Genomic DNA, 15724 nt, shown 5'->3' on the forward strand with positions numbered 1-15724 from the left:
TCCTCTCTCCCGGGCTCCTGTGAGATAACAGAGCCCTGAATCTCAAGGAAGCCCAACGCTGGAGCAAAGTGAGTGCATTTCCTCTGCTTTTGGGTGCAGGGCTGCTTGGCGCTGCTGATTTCTTGCAGTAGCAGAAGAATCTTTTTTTGCTCTGCAGGCAAATAGCTTTGTTGCTTGGTTTGAATTGCAAAGCTTCGGTTTTGCAGCAAAGCAGAGCTTGGAGGAGGCATTAGGACCCCTGAGGCACGCAGATACAGCCAGGAAGAGGAGGGTTCTCAGCCTGGGAGGGGAAAATGAGGATTTCAGGCTAATCCCAACCATGCATCCGCTTTCCGCTTGCGGAGCGGAAGCAAAGCCCTAAAAGAGCAGAGCAGGATGGAGACGCGGGGCTGCTGAAAGCAAAGCAAAGGGGGGGGGGAACCCACGAGCGTGCTGGACTGAGGTAGGAACTCCCAGCAGCAGCTGAGATCGTTTGTCTTTGCAAAGACAGAATCTGCCGTGCAGCTGTAATGGCAAAGCTGCGGTTTGTGCAAGCGCGGATTTGCAGCAGGGCAGCTGCTTTTGCAATGGCACAAAGCAACTGTTGCACAGAGGGATGCGGAGTTTGCAGCGAGAGGAGCAAAGCAGCAAAGTTGAGCCTATGCCCTGAGCCTTGTCCCCTCCTGTAGGTTCCATCCCCCAGGCCATGGCCTCGCTGCTGTCCCTCCAGGAGGAGAACCGCATCCTGCAGCAGGAGCTGTCGCGCGTTGAGGACCTGCTGGCTCAGAGCCGAGCTGAGCGCGACGAGTTGGCCATCAAATACAACGCCATCAGTGAGCGGGTAGGTCAGCCACGCACACAGCCCAAAATATGTCTTTTTCACCCTCAAAATGCACCTTTCTTTCCCAGCATCACTCGGAGGTGCTGAGGAAGCTGCGGTGATGGAGATCCAGCACCCGGCATGCTGGGGCTTGCAGGAAGCACAAAGCATTCCCATTTTATTCATCTCAATGCTTTCTTTTTCCTTTTTTTTTTTTTTGCAACTGTGGCACTGGGAGAAGAATGAGGGCTTTGGTTGCTCAGGGAGATGCAAAACTCGAGCTGCTCCACTCTGGGGTCTGTATGGCTCCGGGGGCTCACACCCCTTTGTGCAGCCTGGTTGCTAAAAGGAGTGAGCCAAGAACCAAAAAGTACCCGCAGAGAAATCACTGCTTCCTGTTCCTTGTGCTGAAAGACTATTTATCCATTGGCCAACCTGATGCAAACCCAGGTCTGGGTTATTTCCTACATGCAGCAGCCAATTCCTTATTAGTTTTCCGTTGCCATTTCCTATTGCATCTCAAGTGCAAAACGTCAGGGCGCCCCGTGTTGCTTCAACCCTATGGAGCTTTGCAGCATCAAAGGGAAGATGAATTTATCCAAGCTGGGATGCTTGTACCTGGAATGGTTCTGGAGGGGTTGCATCCTCAAAGGGGTGCTGCTGGCTTGCAGCTGGAGCAATCCCTGCGGCTGGAAGCGGGCGAGCAGGAGGTGGCGGAGAGCCGGAGCCTGGCACAGCACAACATTGAGCTGCGGAGGCTGCTGGATGAGGAGCAGGCTGCCTACAAGCGCAAGCTGCAGGCGTACCAGGAGGGCCAGCAGAGGCAAGCACAGCTGGTGCAGAAGCTGCAAGCCAAGGTGGGTGCATATGGGGGACACAGGAGCGCTGTGATGGGGAGGGACTGGATGCCATCGCGTCGTCCCCAGGTGCTGCAGTACAAGAAGAAATGTGGCGAGGTGGAGCAGCAGCTGCTGAGGAAGGAGACAGAACTGGAGCAGGAGAGGCTGACAGTGTGTAATGTCCCCAGTGTGTCCCCAAATGTCCCCCACCGTCACCTGCATGCAAAGGGAACAATGTCCCCGCAGAGCCAGCCAGAGGAGGAGAGCCCCAACGAGCTGGAGAATGCGCTGATCCGGCTGGAGGAGGAACAGCAAAGGTGTGAGGGGTTGCCAAGTAGGGCTGGTGGCTGTGGGGACCTCCTAGCATCATCCCCAGCCCTGTGTTGCCCAGGAGCTGCAGCCTGGTGCAGGTGAACTCGATGCTGCGGGAGCAGCTGGAGCAGGCAAACGTGGCCAACGCGGCACTGAGCGAGGACATCCGCAAGCTGACAGCCGACTGGGCACGGGCACGTGGAGAGCTGGAGCAGCGTGAGGCCCAGTGGAGGAGGGAGGAGGAGGTCAGGGCCGAGGGGAGATGCATGGGGGCCTGAGGGATGCAGAGGTTGCAGGATCATTGGGATTTTGCATGGAGATAAATTTGGGGGTGCACAGGGTGTTGCACAAAGAGGCCAAGCAGAGGGGTGCCGGGATGCAGCGAGGTGAAGGGATGCAAAGTGCAGGACCATTGGGATGTTGGATGGAGAAGAATTGGTGGATGCGTGGGATGTTGCATGCAGAGGGTGCTGCATGGAGAAGGAACATTGCGTGGATAATTATGGGGGTGCAGTAGGTGGTGTATGGGGAGATTTGAAGCAGAGGAGTGGAGGGGTGCTGCAGGATGAAGGGCTGTGAGATGCAGAGATGTGGGACCCTTGGTACTTGCATGGAGAGGAATTAGGGGTTGCAGGGAGTGTTGCACAGATGCGAAGCAGAGGGGTGCTGCATGGGGAGGGGTGTAGGACATTGCATGGAGAGGAATTTGGGCATTCAGAGGATGTTGCATGGAGAGATGCAAAGCAGGGAGACAGTGCAGAACCACGGGGTCATTGCACAGAGAAGAATTTGTGGTGCAGGGGGGGGATGCAGGGTGAAGCAACGCTGCATGCAAAGGAGGTATTGCACGGAGGCACTTTTGGGGCTGCACGGGATGGTGCATGGGGCAGGACCTGGTGCTGCGGTGATAGCACCGGGCTGCAAAGCTGCGTGACCAGGATCTGCTCCATCCATCCCCATCCCCTCACAGTCCTTCAACACCTACTTCAGCAACGAGCACGGCCGCCTGCTCACCCTCTGGAGGCAGGCAGTGGCCTTCCGCCGCCACTTTGGCCAGCTGCGAGCCGCCACTGAGAGGTCAGTGGGGCGGCGAGGAACGGGGATGGGGTGGCAAGATATGGGCTCACCCTTCTCCTATCCCCCATTCCCTTTGCAGAGATCTGGTGGAGCTGGGGCAGGAGGTGAGCCGTGCCGGCCGTGCTGCCCACGCCGCCTGCGTGCAGCTGGGAGCTCACCTGCAGCTGGCCGAGGGCCGGGCGGGTGCAGTGCAAGAGCAGCAGGCACAGCAGCTGGCACAGCTGGAGGAGCAGCTGGCAGCACGGGGCCGCGATGCTGAGCGGGAGAGAGCGGTGCTGGGGGACAGGTGGGGTGCTGGGGGATCCTGTAGGGTGGTATTGGGTGCTACGGGGTGCCGCCGGGTGCTTTGGGGAGCTGTGGGATACTTCAGGCTGCTGTGGGGTGCTACAGGGTGCTGAGGGATGCGGTGGTGCTCTGTGGGTCGGTGCGGGGTGTTAAAGGATGCTACGCTGTGTTATGGGGTGCTGTGGGATACTGTAGCTTGCTACAGGATGCTGTGGGGGTGACAGGGCGCTGTGGTATGCTATGGGGTGGCACAGGAGCTACGGTGCTGCACAGTGCCGTGCAACACAGCGTGGTTCTACGTGGTGCTGAGCACCAGCCCTGCTGGGCACCATCTCACCCAGGCTGGCGGAGCTGACAGCAGCCCTGCAGCAGCTACGGAAGGAAGGTGGTGAGAAGGAGCGGGCAGTGCAGGCTCTGACAGCACAGCTGCAGAAGATGGTGAGCATGGGTCGTTGTGTGAGATGCACGCTGCACACCAAGGCAGGTCGCAGTGTGTGATGCACAACACACACCTGGCACGTTGCACGCCGGGCGTTTTGCAGGAGGCCTCTCGTGCTCAGGAGCCATCAGCAGAGGAGGTGCAGGCATTGCGTGCAGAGCTGGAGCTGCTGCACCAGACACTACAGGACATCACCCAGGTGCTCCTCGCTCCCTCTGCACTCCCAGCGCTACCGACCCCTCCGTGCCTCAGTTTCCCCTCCTGCAGCAATGACGCTGTCCCTGTCCCTTGCAGGCAGTGCTGGCTGATGACCATGGGTCCTCCCCAGGGCCTCCCAGGCTCCCTTGCCGCAGTCTCTCTCCTGCTGCTGCCGCAGCCACGCTGGGAGCTGTGCATGGTGCCCTGCGCCGGCGGCACATCCAGCTGCAGGTGGGTGAGGGAGGGGGAACGATGGCAGACAGACACGGGGATGGATGGACAGACAGGTGGATGGATGGATGTGGGGATGGACAGATGCGTTGGCGGGTGGACGTGGGGATGGATGGATGGACATGGAGATGGATGGATGGATTGACATGGAGATGGATAGATGAATTTGGGGATGGACAGATGCATGGGTGGGTGGACGTGGGAATGGATGGGTGAATGGGTGGATGGACAGACATGGGGATGGATGGATGGATGGGTAAATGGATGTGGGGAGAGATGGATGTGGGGATCGATGGGTGGATGGATGGATGTGTGGACTGATGGGTGCAAGCATAGAGAACGGGTAGAGTAGAATGGAGGGCAGATGAACGTGGAGATGCACAGATGGGTGTGGGAACAGATGTAAGATAGGGGATGGATTGATGGGAGGATGAATCATCGAAGTGAATCATTAAGTTTGGGGAAGACCACTAAGATCATCTAGTCCAACTGTTAAATGGAGGATGGAGGTGGATGCATAGAGGATGGCTGGATACTTGGAGGGCAAATGGAGGGGAATAGAGGGCAGATGGAAATGGGAACAGATGGATGGGAGGACAGAAGTGAAGGTGGTTGGAAGAGGATGGGAGGATGGAGGATAGGTGGAAGGATGGAAGAAGGGAGACAGTGATAGGGAAAGAGCTGGAGGGAAGGTGGATGGATGGAGTGTGCATGAATGAAGGGGAATAAGGGATAAATGGGTGTGGGAATGGATGGAGGGGAAGATGGATGGAGGAGGAGGAATGGGAATGCATGGACCACGAGTGGAGGAGAATAAAAGCTGAAAGGATGGATGGTGGAGGAAAGACAGATGGAAGATGAGTATAGGGTGAATGGATGGGCAGAGGATGATGAAGGACGACCACTGTCCTCCCACCCTCAGGAAGCCCAGGATGTGTCAGGGAACCTGCGGAGGGAGCTGGGGGACAGCGAGAGGCGGCGGGCTGCCCTGGAGCAGCAGCTGGAGCAGCTCAGCACTGAGGCTGGGGGCTGCCGGCAGGCACAGGATGAGGCCGTGCGTGAGGCTGCCCGTCTGCGTGCTGACACCGAGCTCCTGCGCAGGTACTGCTGTCCATCTGTCCGTCCGTGTGTCACATGCACCCATCTCCATGCGTTTGTCCATCCCCACGTGTGTCTGTCTGTCTGCAGTGAGCAGGGCCGCGTGGAGCAGGCGCTGGTGGCAGAGCAGACGCGGGCAGGAGCTCTGCAACGCAGCGAGGCTGAGCTACAGCTCCGGGTCCAGGAGCTGGAGGAGCAGAGGGATGAGGCCAACCGAGCAGCAGAGGCTGCACGACAGCAGCTGGAGCACAGGTGGGGACCTCCAGCTGCTGCAGAATAATGCTGTTGCAATGCCACCCCTAAAGTGGGTGCTGCACCCCTCCAATGTGTGCTCCCACCGTGGGTGCTGCAGCACACAGCAACTGGAGCAGCTGGAGGAACAGCGGGCAGCAGGGCAGCAGGAGCTGCTGCGGGCACGGGAGGAGCTGAGCCGGGCACAGCTGGAGGCAGAGGTGGCACGAGGCGAGCAGGCAGCACTGGGAGAGGCGTTGGCACAGGTCTGCACCCCCTAACTCCCTGCATCTGCTTTGGAGACGTCTGTGTCTCCAACACCTTCCCCCATGCGTCCCTAAAGCTGTTGTGCATTCTTCCTGGGGCCATCTACATCCTCAACCCTCATGTGCATCCCTAAACCCAATGAGTGTGCTCCTTGGGGGCATTCAGGTCCCCAAAACCAATGTGCATCCTCCCCAGAGCCAAGCACATCCCCAATCCCATACGCCTCCCCAAACTCCAGACACATTCACCAAACCCTTACTTCTCCTCTGTGGGGGCATCTGCATCTCCGTGCCTCAGATCCATTGTTCCTCATCCCTGGGGATATGTGCACCTCCAAACCTCATGTGCATCCTCCCTGGGGACATCCAGGTTCCCAAATCCCACATGCATCCTTGCTGGGGCCATTCACATCCCTTAACCCACCCCTTGGACATCCCCAAGCGTCACTATGCATCCTTGAACTGCATGCACATCCTCAGACCCTGTTGTCCATCATCAAACCCAATGGACATCCCTAAGCCCTATTGTCCATCCTCAAACCTCATGCTCATTCCCAGACCCTAGAGTCCATCCTCAAGCCCCACAGACATCCCCAAGTCCCATAGTCCAACCTCAAACCCCATGCTCATCCCCAAGCCCTGTTGTCCATCATCAAACCCAATGCACATCCCTAAGCCCTATTGTCCATCCTCAAACCTCATGCTCATTCCCAGGCCCTAGAGTCCATCCTCAAGCCCCATTGTCCAACCTCAAACCCCCATGCTCATCCCCAAGCCCTGTTGTCCATCCTCAAACCCCATGGACCTTCCCAAGCCCTCCCAAACCCCATGCACATCCCAAGCCCCACATCCATCGCTCTGGGCACCCACCAGGCACAGGGCAGCAGTGCAGAGCTGGAGGCAGCGCTGCGGGACGCCCGCACACAGGAGGCCAGGCTGCGGGATGCTGCAGCACGGAGCAGTGAGCTGGCTGCCAGCCTGGCACGGGACAAACGGGAGCTGAGCCGGGCGCTGGCAGGGCTGGAGGAGCAGCACGAAGCTGACAGCGAGGCCAGGAGAGAGCTGGAAGGACTGAAGGCTGAGCTGGGGCGGCTGGAGCGCAGCTGCAGGGATGGAGAGGCTGAGAGGATGGAGCTGGAGCGGGCACGGAGAGCGGCGGAGAGGAGCTGCGAGGGGCTGCAGGCTGAGCTGCGGGAGCTGCGCGGGGAGCTGCAGAGAATGCGGGAGCAGCTGGGGCAGGTGTGGGGTTTGGGCAGCTGGGAAAGGTGGGGAGGGTACAGGGGCAAATGAGAGGATGCGTGGAGTGAGCGGGAGGATGCAGAGGGCAGTTGGAAGGATGCATGGGTGAGGGTGCTGGGGCAATTTGGTGGGTGCGTGGGGTGAAGAGGATGTGGAAGGCATTTGGAAATGATGGGGAGGATGTAATTGGGATAGCACGTGAGGCAGTTGGGAAAGATGCATGAGGGAAGTGGGAGAGGATGCAGGGCTAGCAGACCGTCCCAGTGGTACATGCATCACCTGGTGCTGGTGCAGGCTCAGCAGGAGCAGCGTGCAGCAGGGGAGGCACTGATGCATGCACGGGGGGAGCAGCAGCGGCTGAGCGCAGAGCTGGAGCGCACCATGCAGGAGCGAGAGGGGCTGGCCAAGGATGGGGCCAGCCTGGGGGTCCAGCTGCACGCCGCCCAGCGTGATGCTCGTGACCGTGCCCAGGAAGCCGATGGGCTCAGGTTGGTGTCACCGGATCTGTGTGATGTTCCATCCTGCTGATGTTAGGCAGCGTGCTGCCATGGTGTCCCTGCAGGGCTGAGAAGGCTGTGCTGGAGACGAACCTCTTTGAGGCACGGGAGCAGCTTGGGCAGCTGAGCACGAGCAGGCAGCAGCTGGAGGCCGAGGCACGGAGCCTGCGGGTGGCCAGGGATGGGCTGCTGGGTGAGCAGGCAGTGCTGGAGTAGGGGTCACATCACACATCTGCTCTGGTTGGGGGTGGCTGCATCACATCCTTGGCCATGCCGTGTTAGCCACTTATGTTCTGAGGCTGGTATCATTGGCCTCATCACTGACCTTGCTCAGTTTTGGGGCTGTCGCCTTTGGTCACGTTACTTCTCTCTCAATTCTGGGTACTGTGACCCCTCCATTCCCATCACTCCCCACTCGTTGTGGGGCTGGCAGAGGAGCTGGGTGCAGCGCGGCAGCGGCTGGCAGTGGCACAGGAGGAGGTGGTGGCCCTGCGCAGGACCCAGGAGGAACGCGAGGGAGAGATCAAGCAGCTGCAGAGTGAGAAGGTGGGCAGTGGGGGGCTGTGGGGTAAGGCTGATTTGGGGAGGCAATGCTGGCTTTAGGAGGATGGTGATGCATTTGGGTAGGAGCTCTGATTCTGGATAGTGATGCTGTTCTGGGAAGCCACGCTGGTTGGGGGTCTCGATGCTGATTATGAGGAGTGGCACTGATTTGAAGGAGTAACTCTGATTTTGGAGTGACTATTCTGAGTTGCCCTCAATTTGTTGTCAGATTTTGGGGTGACGCCAGTATTGGAGCAATGCCATTTCTTGGGGGGGGGGGCAGCACTGCATTGCATCACGGGATGGCGCATATTTTGGGTAGCAATGCTGATTTGAAGGTGATGCTGATATTGGTTGGGGTGGCACCGATTTTGGGGCAGTGCTGAACGGTGTCGGCGCTGTTTTGGGGGCACTGCAGGAGGAGCTGGACACGGAGAGGGGCCGGCTGGCACGGGAGCAGCAGGAGCTGGCAGCAGAGGTGGCAGCAGCACGGCAACAGCGGGACGAAGGGGTGCTGCGTGCCGAGAGTGAGAAGCAGCAGGTGGGTGCAGGGGGGTCCCTGCTGTGTGCCCACTGCCCCTGCTGAGCGCATCCCTGTGCAGGCGCTGGCGCTGAAGGAGGAGGAGAAGGCAGCACTAGCAGGAACGCTGGCAGGGCTGCAGCAGAGCCTGGCCCAGGCTACAGCCGAGCTGGAACGGCAGCGACACGAGAATGCGAGCTGGCAGCAGCAGCAGCAGGTGGGTGCATAGCACAGGCACCCCCAATTGCAACCCCTGTGCTTGGGCATCCTCCCTGGATGCCCTATTCCCATTGCATATCCTCCATCCCCATTGCAAATCCCCTACACCCGTTGCCACCCCTTCACCCTTACTGCAAACCCTCCCCTCCCTCTTTGAGCCCCCAGCCCTGCCCAGCAGTGCTCACCCCACCTCCTCCAGCACCGCTCGGCGGAGCTGCGCTCACTGCAGGCACGGTTGGAGGCAGCAGCAGAGGCCCACGCACGCGAGGCCGCGGCTCTCCGTGAGCAGGCAGTGGCAGCATCCCAGCAGCGTGACAGCGCCCTGCGTGATGTGAGCCCCCCGTATCCCTTCCCATCCCTGCTGCACCCTGGTTGCTCCTTAATCCCACAGCATCCCCCGGTGCAGGTGGAAGAGGCGCGGGCGCAGCTGGCACTGGAGGCAGAGGCACGGGTAGCGAGGCAGCAGGCGCTGCTGCGGGCGCAGAGAGAAGCACAGGAGGGACGTGAGGGGTGCGAGGAGCAGCGCAGGATGGGGATGGAGGCACGCAGGGCGCTGGGTGATGCTGCCAGGGAGCAGGAGGCGCTGCGGCGCTCCAACCAACAGCTGCGGGCGGCACTGCGGCACAGCGAGGGGCAGCGCATCAGGTGTGGGTCAGGGTGATGCTCGGGGTCGGGGGGTGTTTGGGGCTGGGGGTGTGCTTGGGGTCAGGGGTGATGTTTTAGGTTTGGGGGTGCTTGGGTTCGGGGGGGTGTTTGGGGAGGGGAAGGATGCTCGGGCTCCATAGGGTGCTGAGGCTGGGGGACACCTTGGATGGAGGGTGATGCTCGGTGTTGAGGAGATGCTCCAAATGGGAGCTGTGTGGGGTGGTGAAGTTCTTTGGACGGGGATGCTCAGGGCTGGAGGATGCACAGGAAGGATGCAATTTTGGAGAGACATGGCACGCTGCTGTGCCAAGGTTGGGGTGCCCTGCGTACACCTCACCACCCCGATATTCCCACAGCCTGCAGCGTGCAGCTGAGCAGCAGGAGCAGCGGCTGGCGCTGGCAGAGGACGGGCAGGCAGCAGCAGGCAGGGAGGCAGCAGAGCTGCGTGCCACCCTCCGTGGGCTGGAACGTGGTCGCCTGGATGCCCGTCGTGAGCTGCAGGAGCTGCGCCGCCAGGTGCGGGGGGAGAGGGGAACACAGCAGGGGGATCCCCTCACATGCAGCTTAAATCACAGCCTCCCCTCGTTGCCTCGCTGGGGCAGGTGAAGGTTCTGGATAGTGAGAACAGCAAGAAGAGCAAGGAGGTGGAGGAGCTGCGGGCGCGTGTGGCACGGGAGGAGCAGCATGAGGAGGAGAGGCATCGTGAAGCCTTCGGCCTCAGGCAGAAGATGGTGGAAAGTGAGGCTGGCGTGGAGGCCACCAGGAAGGAGGTAAGGCTGCTCGAGCCCTCCTTGTCACCCCTGCTCAGTACCCCATATCCCTTGGTGGCCCCACAGTGAGTGCCCTGTGTCGCTGGGTGCACCTGCTGCTCAGTCCCTTGATGCCACACCTGTCCCCATCACCCCACATTCAGTCTTCCATGTCCCCATCGCCCCACTGCTCTGTGCCCTGCATCCCTGGATGTCCTCCTTATGCTCCACCCTTCACACTCTGGACGTTCCCCAAACCAAATCGCTCCATCCTTCGCCTCTCCGTCACCCTTTTGCTTCATCATCTACATCTCTAAGCATCTCCCACGTCTCTCCATCCCATCCCTGCTTCCCCACATCCCGTTGCTCCCCAGCTCCAGCAGCTGCAGCGCAGGCTGGCAGAGAAGGAGGCAGATTTCCAGCAACGGGAGCGGGCGCTGTCGCGCAGCCTGGAGGATGCTCGATGCCATGAGAAGAAGCTGCTGGCTGATGCCCGCAACCTGCGGCTGAAGGCAGAGGCAGCACGCAGTGAGGCAGCAGAGCTGAGCTTGAAGCTGAGCGCAGCCGAGGGTCGGGCACAAGGGCTGGAAGCTGAGCTGGCACGGGGTGAGGAGCGACGGCGTGATGCTGAGATGAGGCTGAGTGGGCTGAGCTCAGCACTGCGCTGCACCGTCGGTGTTGGACGGGCACATGGAGGATCTCCAGGCAAGGGTGAGGATGGCACAGGGTGTGGGGGGCACTGGGCTGGGTGTTGGGTGCTCAATCTAGCTGTGCATCCTTCCCGTGCCACCCTGCCTCTTCCCAATCCACTCTGTTCCCCCTTGTCCTATTTTGTCCCCTCCTGTAGCTGTGTCCATCATGCATCTTCCCGTCCCTCCTGTGCCACTCTCTCATGTCACCCTGTCCCTCGCATCCCACTATCCTTCCCATGCCCTATCCCTTCCTGACCCTCCCCATCCCTCTCATCCCACTCTATCCCCTCCAGTTCCTCCCCATTCCACCTCATCCCTCTCACCCGACCCTGTCCTTGTCCCACCTTGTCTCCTGCCATCCCGCCCTGTCCCCTCTCTTCCAGCTGGACCCAGGAAGGCGACACGCACCCCCTGCTCACCCCCAGACCCCAGTGCAGCAGCTGACCCCGAGGCAGTTCGTGCAGCCCTGCAGGATTTCCTGCGCCAGCTGCAGGATGCCCAGCGAGATAAGGTACGCCCCTCACCCCCTCCCCAAGGTGTGCATCCCCAAAATATGCCTTTCTCACCCCATTTTCTCCCCCAGGAAGAGCTGCAGGTGCGGGTGTGCAGCCTGAGCAAGCAGCTGGCTGAGGCAGAAGCGCAGCGGGACAGAGCACTGCAGCTGCAGAAGAGATTGGCTGAGAGCAAGGAAGGTGATGGGGCAGTTATGGGGTGGGTTTCCCTCAGTTGGGTGCTGCGCAGGAGCATCGCTGCCTCCCTGTAGTGTGTGGGGATGTGTGTAGTGTGTGCTCGGGATGTGAGCACGTTGTGGGGCTGTGAGGGTGACAGATTGTGGGGTGGGGTGATGGTGCTGCACTCAAGTGCTGCACATTTCCCCCAAATCATAATAGAAACATAAAAGAAACCCCATAGGAGCAAATAAACCTCTATACCCCTGGAACTGGGACAACCCCAGTACGAGCAGTCAGCCCCCTCCTTGTGCATGCCCCATAAACCCCAGTGCATGCCTCGAAAGCACAGAGGTTTGCAAACCCCGCTCTGGCTGTGGCAGGGTGGCGGGGCTCCGAAGGCAAGCAGGCAGCACTGCTGCTGCAGGAGGAGATGCTGCAGCAGGGTGAGGGCGAGCGCCGGCTGCTGCTCGAGAAGGTGTCAGCGCTGGAACGCAGCTTGCACGCTGCTGAGGGCGAGCGCCGGGCTGCCCAGGTGGGCATGGGGGGGGAAAAACCCTCCTCTCCCTCCCTGAGCAGCCTTTCTGCTGCCTTGCATACAAGCTGCATGCAAGATGTGCACAGATTGCAAGCATGTTGCATTAAAGTGCATGAGAGGCGCAAGGAAGGTTGAATGCAAGATGTGCAAAAACTGCATGTATGCTTCTTACAAGCTTACACATGCAAGCTTCCATGCAAGCTGCTTGCAAGCTTGCATGAAAACCAAGTGTAAGCTTCTGGCAAGCTGCCTACAAGCTGCCTGGAGTCTTGCATACAGAATGCACACAAACTGGATGTAAGCTGCTCGCAGGCTGGCACACAAACTGGGCACAAGGCGCTTGCAAACTTGTACACAAACTGCATGAGTGCTGCTTGCATGCGTGCACAGACTGAAACCTTGCATTCATGCTGGTTTCACGCCTGAAACCAGCTTGCATGCACTGCTCTGTCTCTTCCAGGAGAAGCTGAGTGCACTGCTGGCAGCCAAGGACCATGCACAGGGCACACCGGGGGCCAACACCAGCACAGCCCTGCAGCAGCGACTGCAGAAGCTGCAGACTGCTTTGGCTGCAGGCGAGCTCGACCGCCGGGCGCTGCAGGTGTGCAGGAGCACCTCGGGGTGCAGTGGGGACCCATGTGGCCTTGTGTCACCGTGCACGTCCCCACGCAGGAGATGCTGGATGCTGCACGGGAGGAGCGTGGGGTGCTGCGGGAGCAGCTGCGGGCGCTGCAGGAGGAGCGTGCGGTGCTGGAGCTGCGCAGAGAGGAGCTGGAGGCGCAGGTGCAGCGGCTGCAGGAGGTGGGAGAGCAACAGCAGCTGTCCTGTGACCCACACAGCTCCCCCATGCAGCTCTTTTTACCCTGCCGTGCAGCACCCTGTTGCCCCATGCACTTCCCTATTACTCTGTGCAGTACCCTGCACCCCTTCCAGCACCCAGTTAGCCTGTGCATCATCCTACTGCCCCGTGCATCACCCTATTACCCTGTGCAGTACCCTACCACCCCATCCAGCACCCAGTTACCCTATGCATCACCCTAATGCCCCACGCATCACCCTATTATCCTGTACAGTACCCTACACCCCTTGCAGCACCATTACCCTGCACATCACCTTACTGCCCCATGCATCACCTTCTTACCCTATGCATCACCCTGTTGCCCCATGCATCACCCTCTTACCCTGTGCAATACCCTACGACCCCTTGCAGCACCATTACCCCACGCATCACCCTATTACCCTATGCATCACCCTATTGCCCCACGCAGCACCCTATTACCCTATGCATCACCATATTGCCCCACGCAGCATCCTATTACCCTATGCATCACCCTAGTGCCTACACAGCACCTTCCTGCCCCATGCATCACCCTATCAACCTGTGCATCACCCTGTCACCCTGTGCAGCAACCTATAGCCCCGCACCACACCCTATCACCCCGTGCACACCCTATAACTCCATGCAGCACCCTACAGCCTTGCTCCCATTGCAGACACAGCAGCAGCAGGACGAGGAGGAGGCGGCGGTGCTGGGGGGGCTGAGGGCAGAGCAGCGGGGGCTGCAGGAGCGCGTGGGCAGCCTGCAGCGTGCTGTGACCCAGCTGGAAGCTGAGCGGCGTGAGGCTGAGCGCTGCGCCCTGCGCCTCGAAAAGGACAACAGTGCCCTGAAAAGAACCCTGGAGAAGGTGAGCACCCACCGCCCTGCCCTGCACCCTTGGGTGGGCACTGATGTGCAGCCTTAATGCTGGAGCCATAAGACTGCAGCGTCGTTGTTCCACGCGTGACGTAAATGATGCACGCCTCTCTGCTGTGCACAGCGTGTGCAAACAGGTATTTATGTGTGTGCTGTGCACAGAGGAGCAAGGTGTACAACAAAGCACAGCATGCACACGTGAATACATGTATATATATATATACAGTGCACAGAGCAAGGAGCAAGTGCAACAGGACATGCAGATGCATGTATGCATGTGTATAGAGAGAGAGTGCATTGCAGCAAGGTGTGCTGGCAGAAAACCCCATATTTAAGGGGAAAAACAAGGATTTCTGGGAGAAAACCCCATACATGCACGCATGTGTGTATTTTGTGCACTGGAGCAAGGCATGCAACAGCACACATGCATGCATCTACACATATATTGTGCACTGGGGGCAATGCTTGCAACAGTGCACGTGTGCATGCATGTATGTGTGTGTGTTGTGCACCAGAGCAAGGCGTGCAACAGTTTGCATCCTCACACAGGTGGAGAGGGAGAAGCTGAAGACGCACGAAGCCTCGCTGAGGTTGGCTCTGCAGAAGGGCCGCCTGGACCGCTCTCTGGGCACGTCGGAGCAGCAGCTGGCAGAGGCACAGCGACGCATTCAAGTGCTGCAGGCGGGTGGCCCCGGGGTGCTGCCTGCACCTTAGGTTGCAGGGTGGTGGAGCTGGGCTGTTTCGGGGCTCATCCCACTGCGTGGAGATGCTGCTGCACGCACGGGGATGCTGCTGGGTTTTTCTTTGGGGTGATCCCTCTGTTCTCCCTCCCCCCCTACCCCAGGCACAGGTCTCAGCGCTGGAGCAGAGCTCTGGGGCTGCACAGAAGCCACCAGCACAGCAGTGGGGGGCACAGGAGTCCCGCCGTCACCCCCGCAGCATTTAGGGCTGAGAGCAGCACCGCGCAGCTCACCAAAAATCTGCTCGACGTTCCCAAATCCCACTCGTTTTTCTTGATCAAGAGCAGCACTTTACCCCCTGAGCCACCACTATTTTTGATACTGCTTGGTTTTTTTTCCCCCCCTTCTTTTTCTACGGCATTTCTATAACCAATATGTGGAAAGAAGGTGTTTTTTAGCCCATGTGGATGTGATGGGAGCACTGGGGCTCCCCAGACTGGTGCTGACCAGGGTAAGCATCCCTACGCCTGGATCCCACGTGGCACAGGGAGGGTCCTCTCTTTTCTACTGCTCTTTTTGGAGACTGGTTTGATACTGGTGCTATGGGCCAACCAAGGTGGCCCCATCCCCTCTAAGCCTCCATTAAACGTATGGAAAGCCAACCTAGTGACACTTATTGGGGTTGGGGGTGGAGGGTTTGGGAACCAGCTGCTCAAATTGGTGCCCATCAGGCCCCATGGCATTTATTAGCATCGCTATTACATGACCTATGTGCTGTTAATATTAATATTACACACGCTATAGAAGATGGCTATATCCCAAGGAAACCACAAGCTAGATTGAATGTAGTAAACCAATCCCCTCCTTTCCATTCAGAGAACCCCCAAACTGCCCTCAGTTCAACATCAGAACACTGCATGGATGGAATGTGTGCCATTCCCCATGTGGGAACTGGAGACAGCCACCCCAAACCCCATAGCTGCACCCTTTCTCATAGGAAAAACCAAAACTGCCCCTGATGATGCTGTGTTATTTCAAGCAGAACGCTCAACTGTGCAAATCCCCAAAGAGCCCACAGACTCCCAGATCCTACAGCCCAGCTCTGCTCTATTCAAGGCACATCACCAATGACCCCAAACCCAATGGGAAACCCAAAAAAGAAAGAGACAGGAGCCGCAGCAACCCTTACGCTTTTTCTCTTGGATACTCTACGCAGCAAACAAACCCCACCCCCCCCACCGACTTACAATATAATAACAAAAGTAA

General features: G+C 59.0%; 1 protein-coding gene across 1 annotated transcript; it reads left to right on the forward strand.

The window, feature by feature from the left end:
• The first annotated feature begins 112 nt into the window (after positions 1–112).
• Positions 113–15684, forward strand: CROCC (ciliary rootlet coiled-coil, rootletin). Its single transcript, XM_048967572.1, has 33 exons — positions 113–442; positions 669–820; positions 1471–1656; positions 1726–1809; positions 1885–1955; positions 2030–2195; positions 2921–3027; positions 3107–3313; positions 3654–3750; positions 3855–3950; positions 4046–4180; positions 5103–5281; positions 5369–5530; positions 5631–5775; positions 6649–7014; positions 7309–7502; positions 7577–7704; positions 7945–8057; positions 8473–8595; positions 8657–8791; positions 8993–9124; positions 9200–9438; positions 9795–9954; positions 10041–10208; positions 10562–10898; positions 11263–11390; positions 11463–11571; positions 11931–12082; positions 12546–12686; positions 12758–12886; positions 13579–13770; positions 14328–14459; positions 14623–15684. Exons 2-33 carry the CDS (start codon positions 686–688, stop codon positions 14722–14724), a joined length of 4950 nt encoding a protein of 1649 aa, XP_048823529.1. The 5' UTR covers positions 113–442; positions 669–685; the 3' UTR covers positions 14725–15684.
• Positions 15685–15724: the final 40 nt, after the last annotated feature.

This window comes from Lagopus muta, chromosome 21, assembly GCF_023343835.1.
Source record: "Lagopus muta isolate bLagMut1 chromosome 21, bLagMut1 primary, whole genome shotgun sequence".
Lineage (NCBI taxonomy): Eukaryota > Metazoa > Chordata > Aves > Galliformes > Phasianidae > Lagopus > Lagopus muta.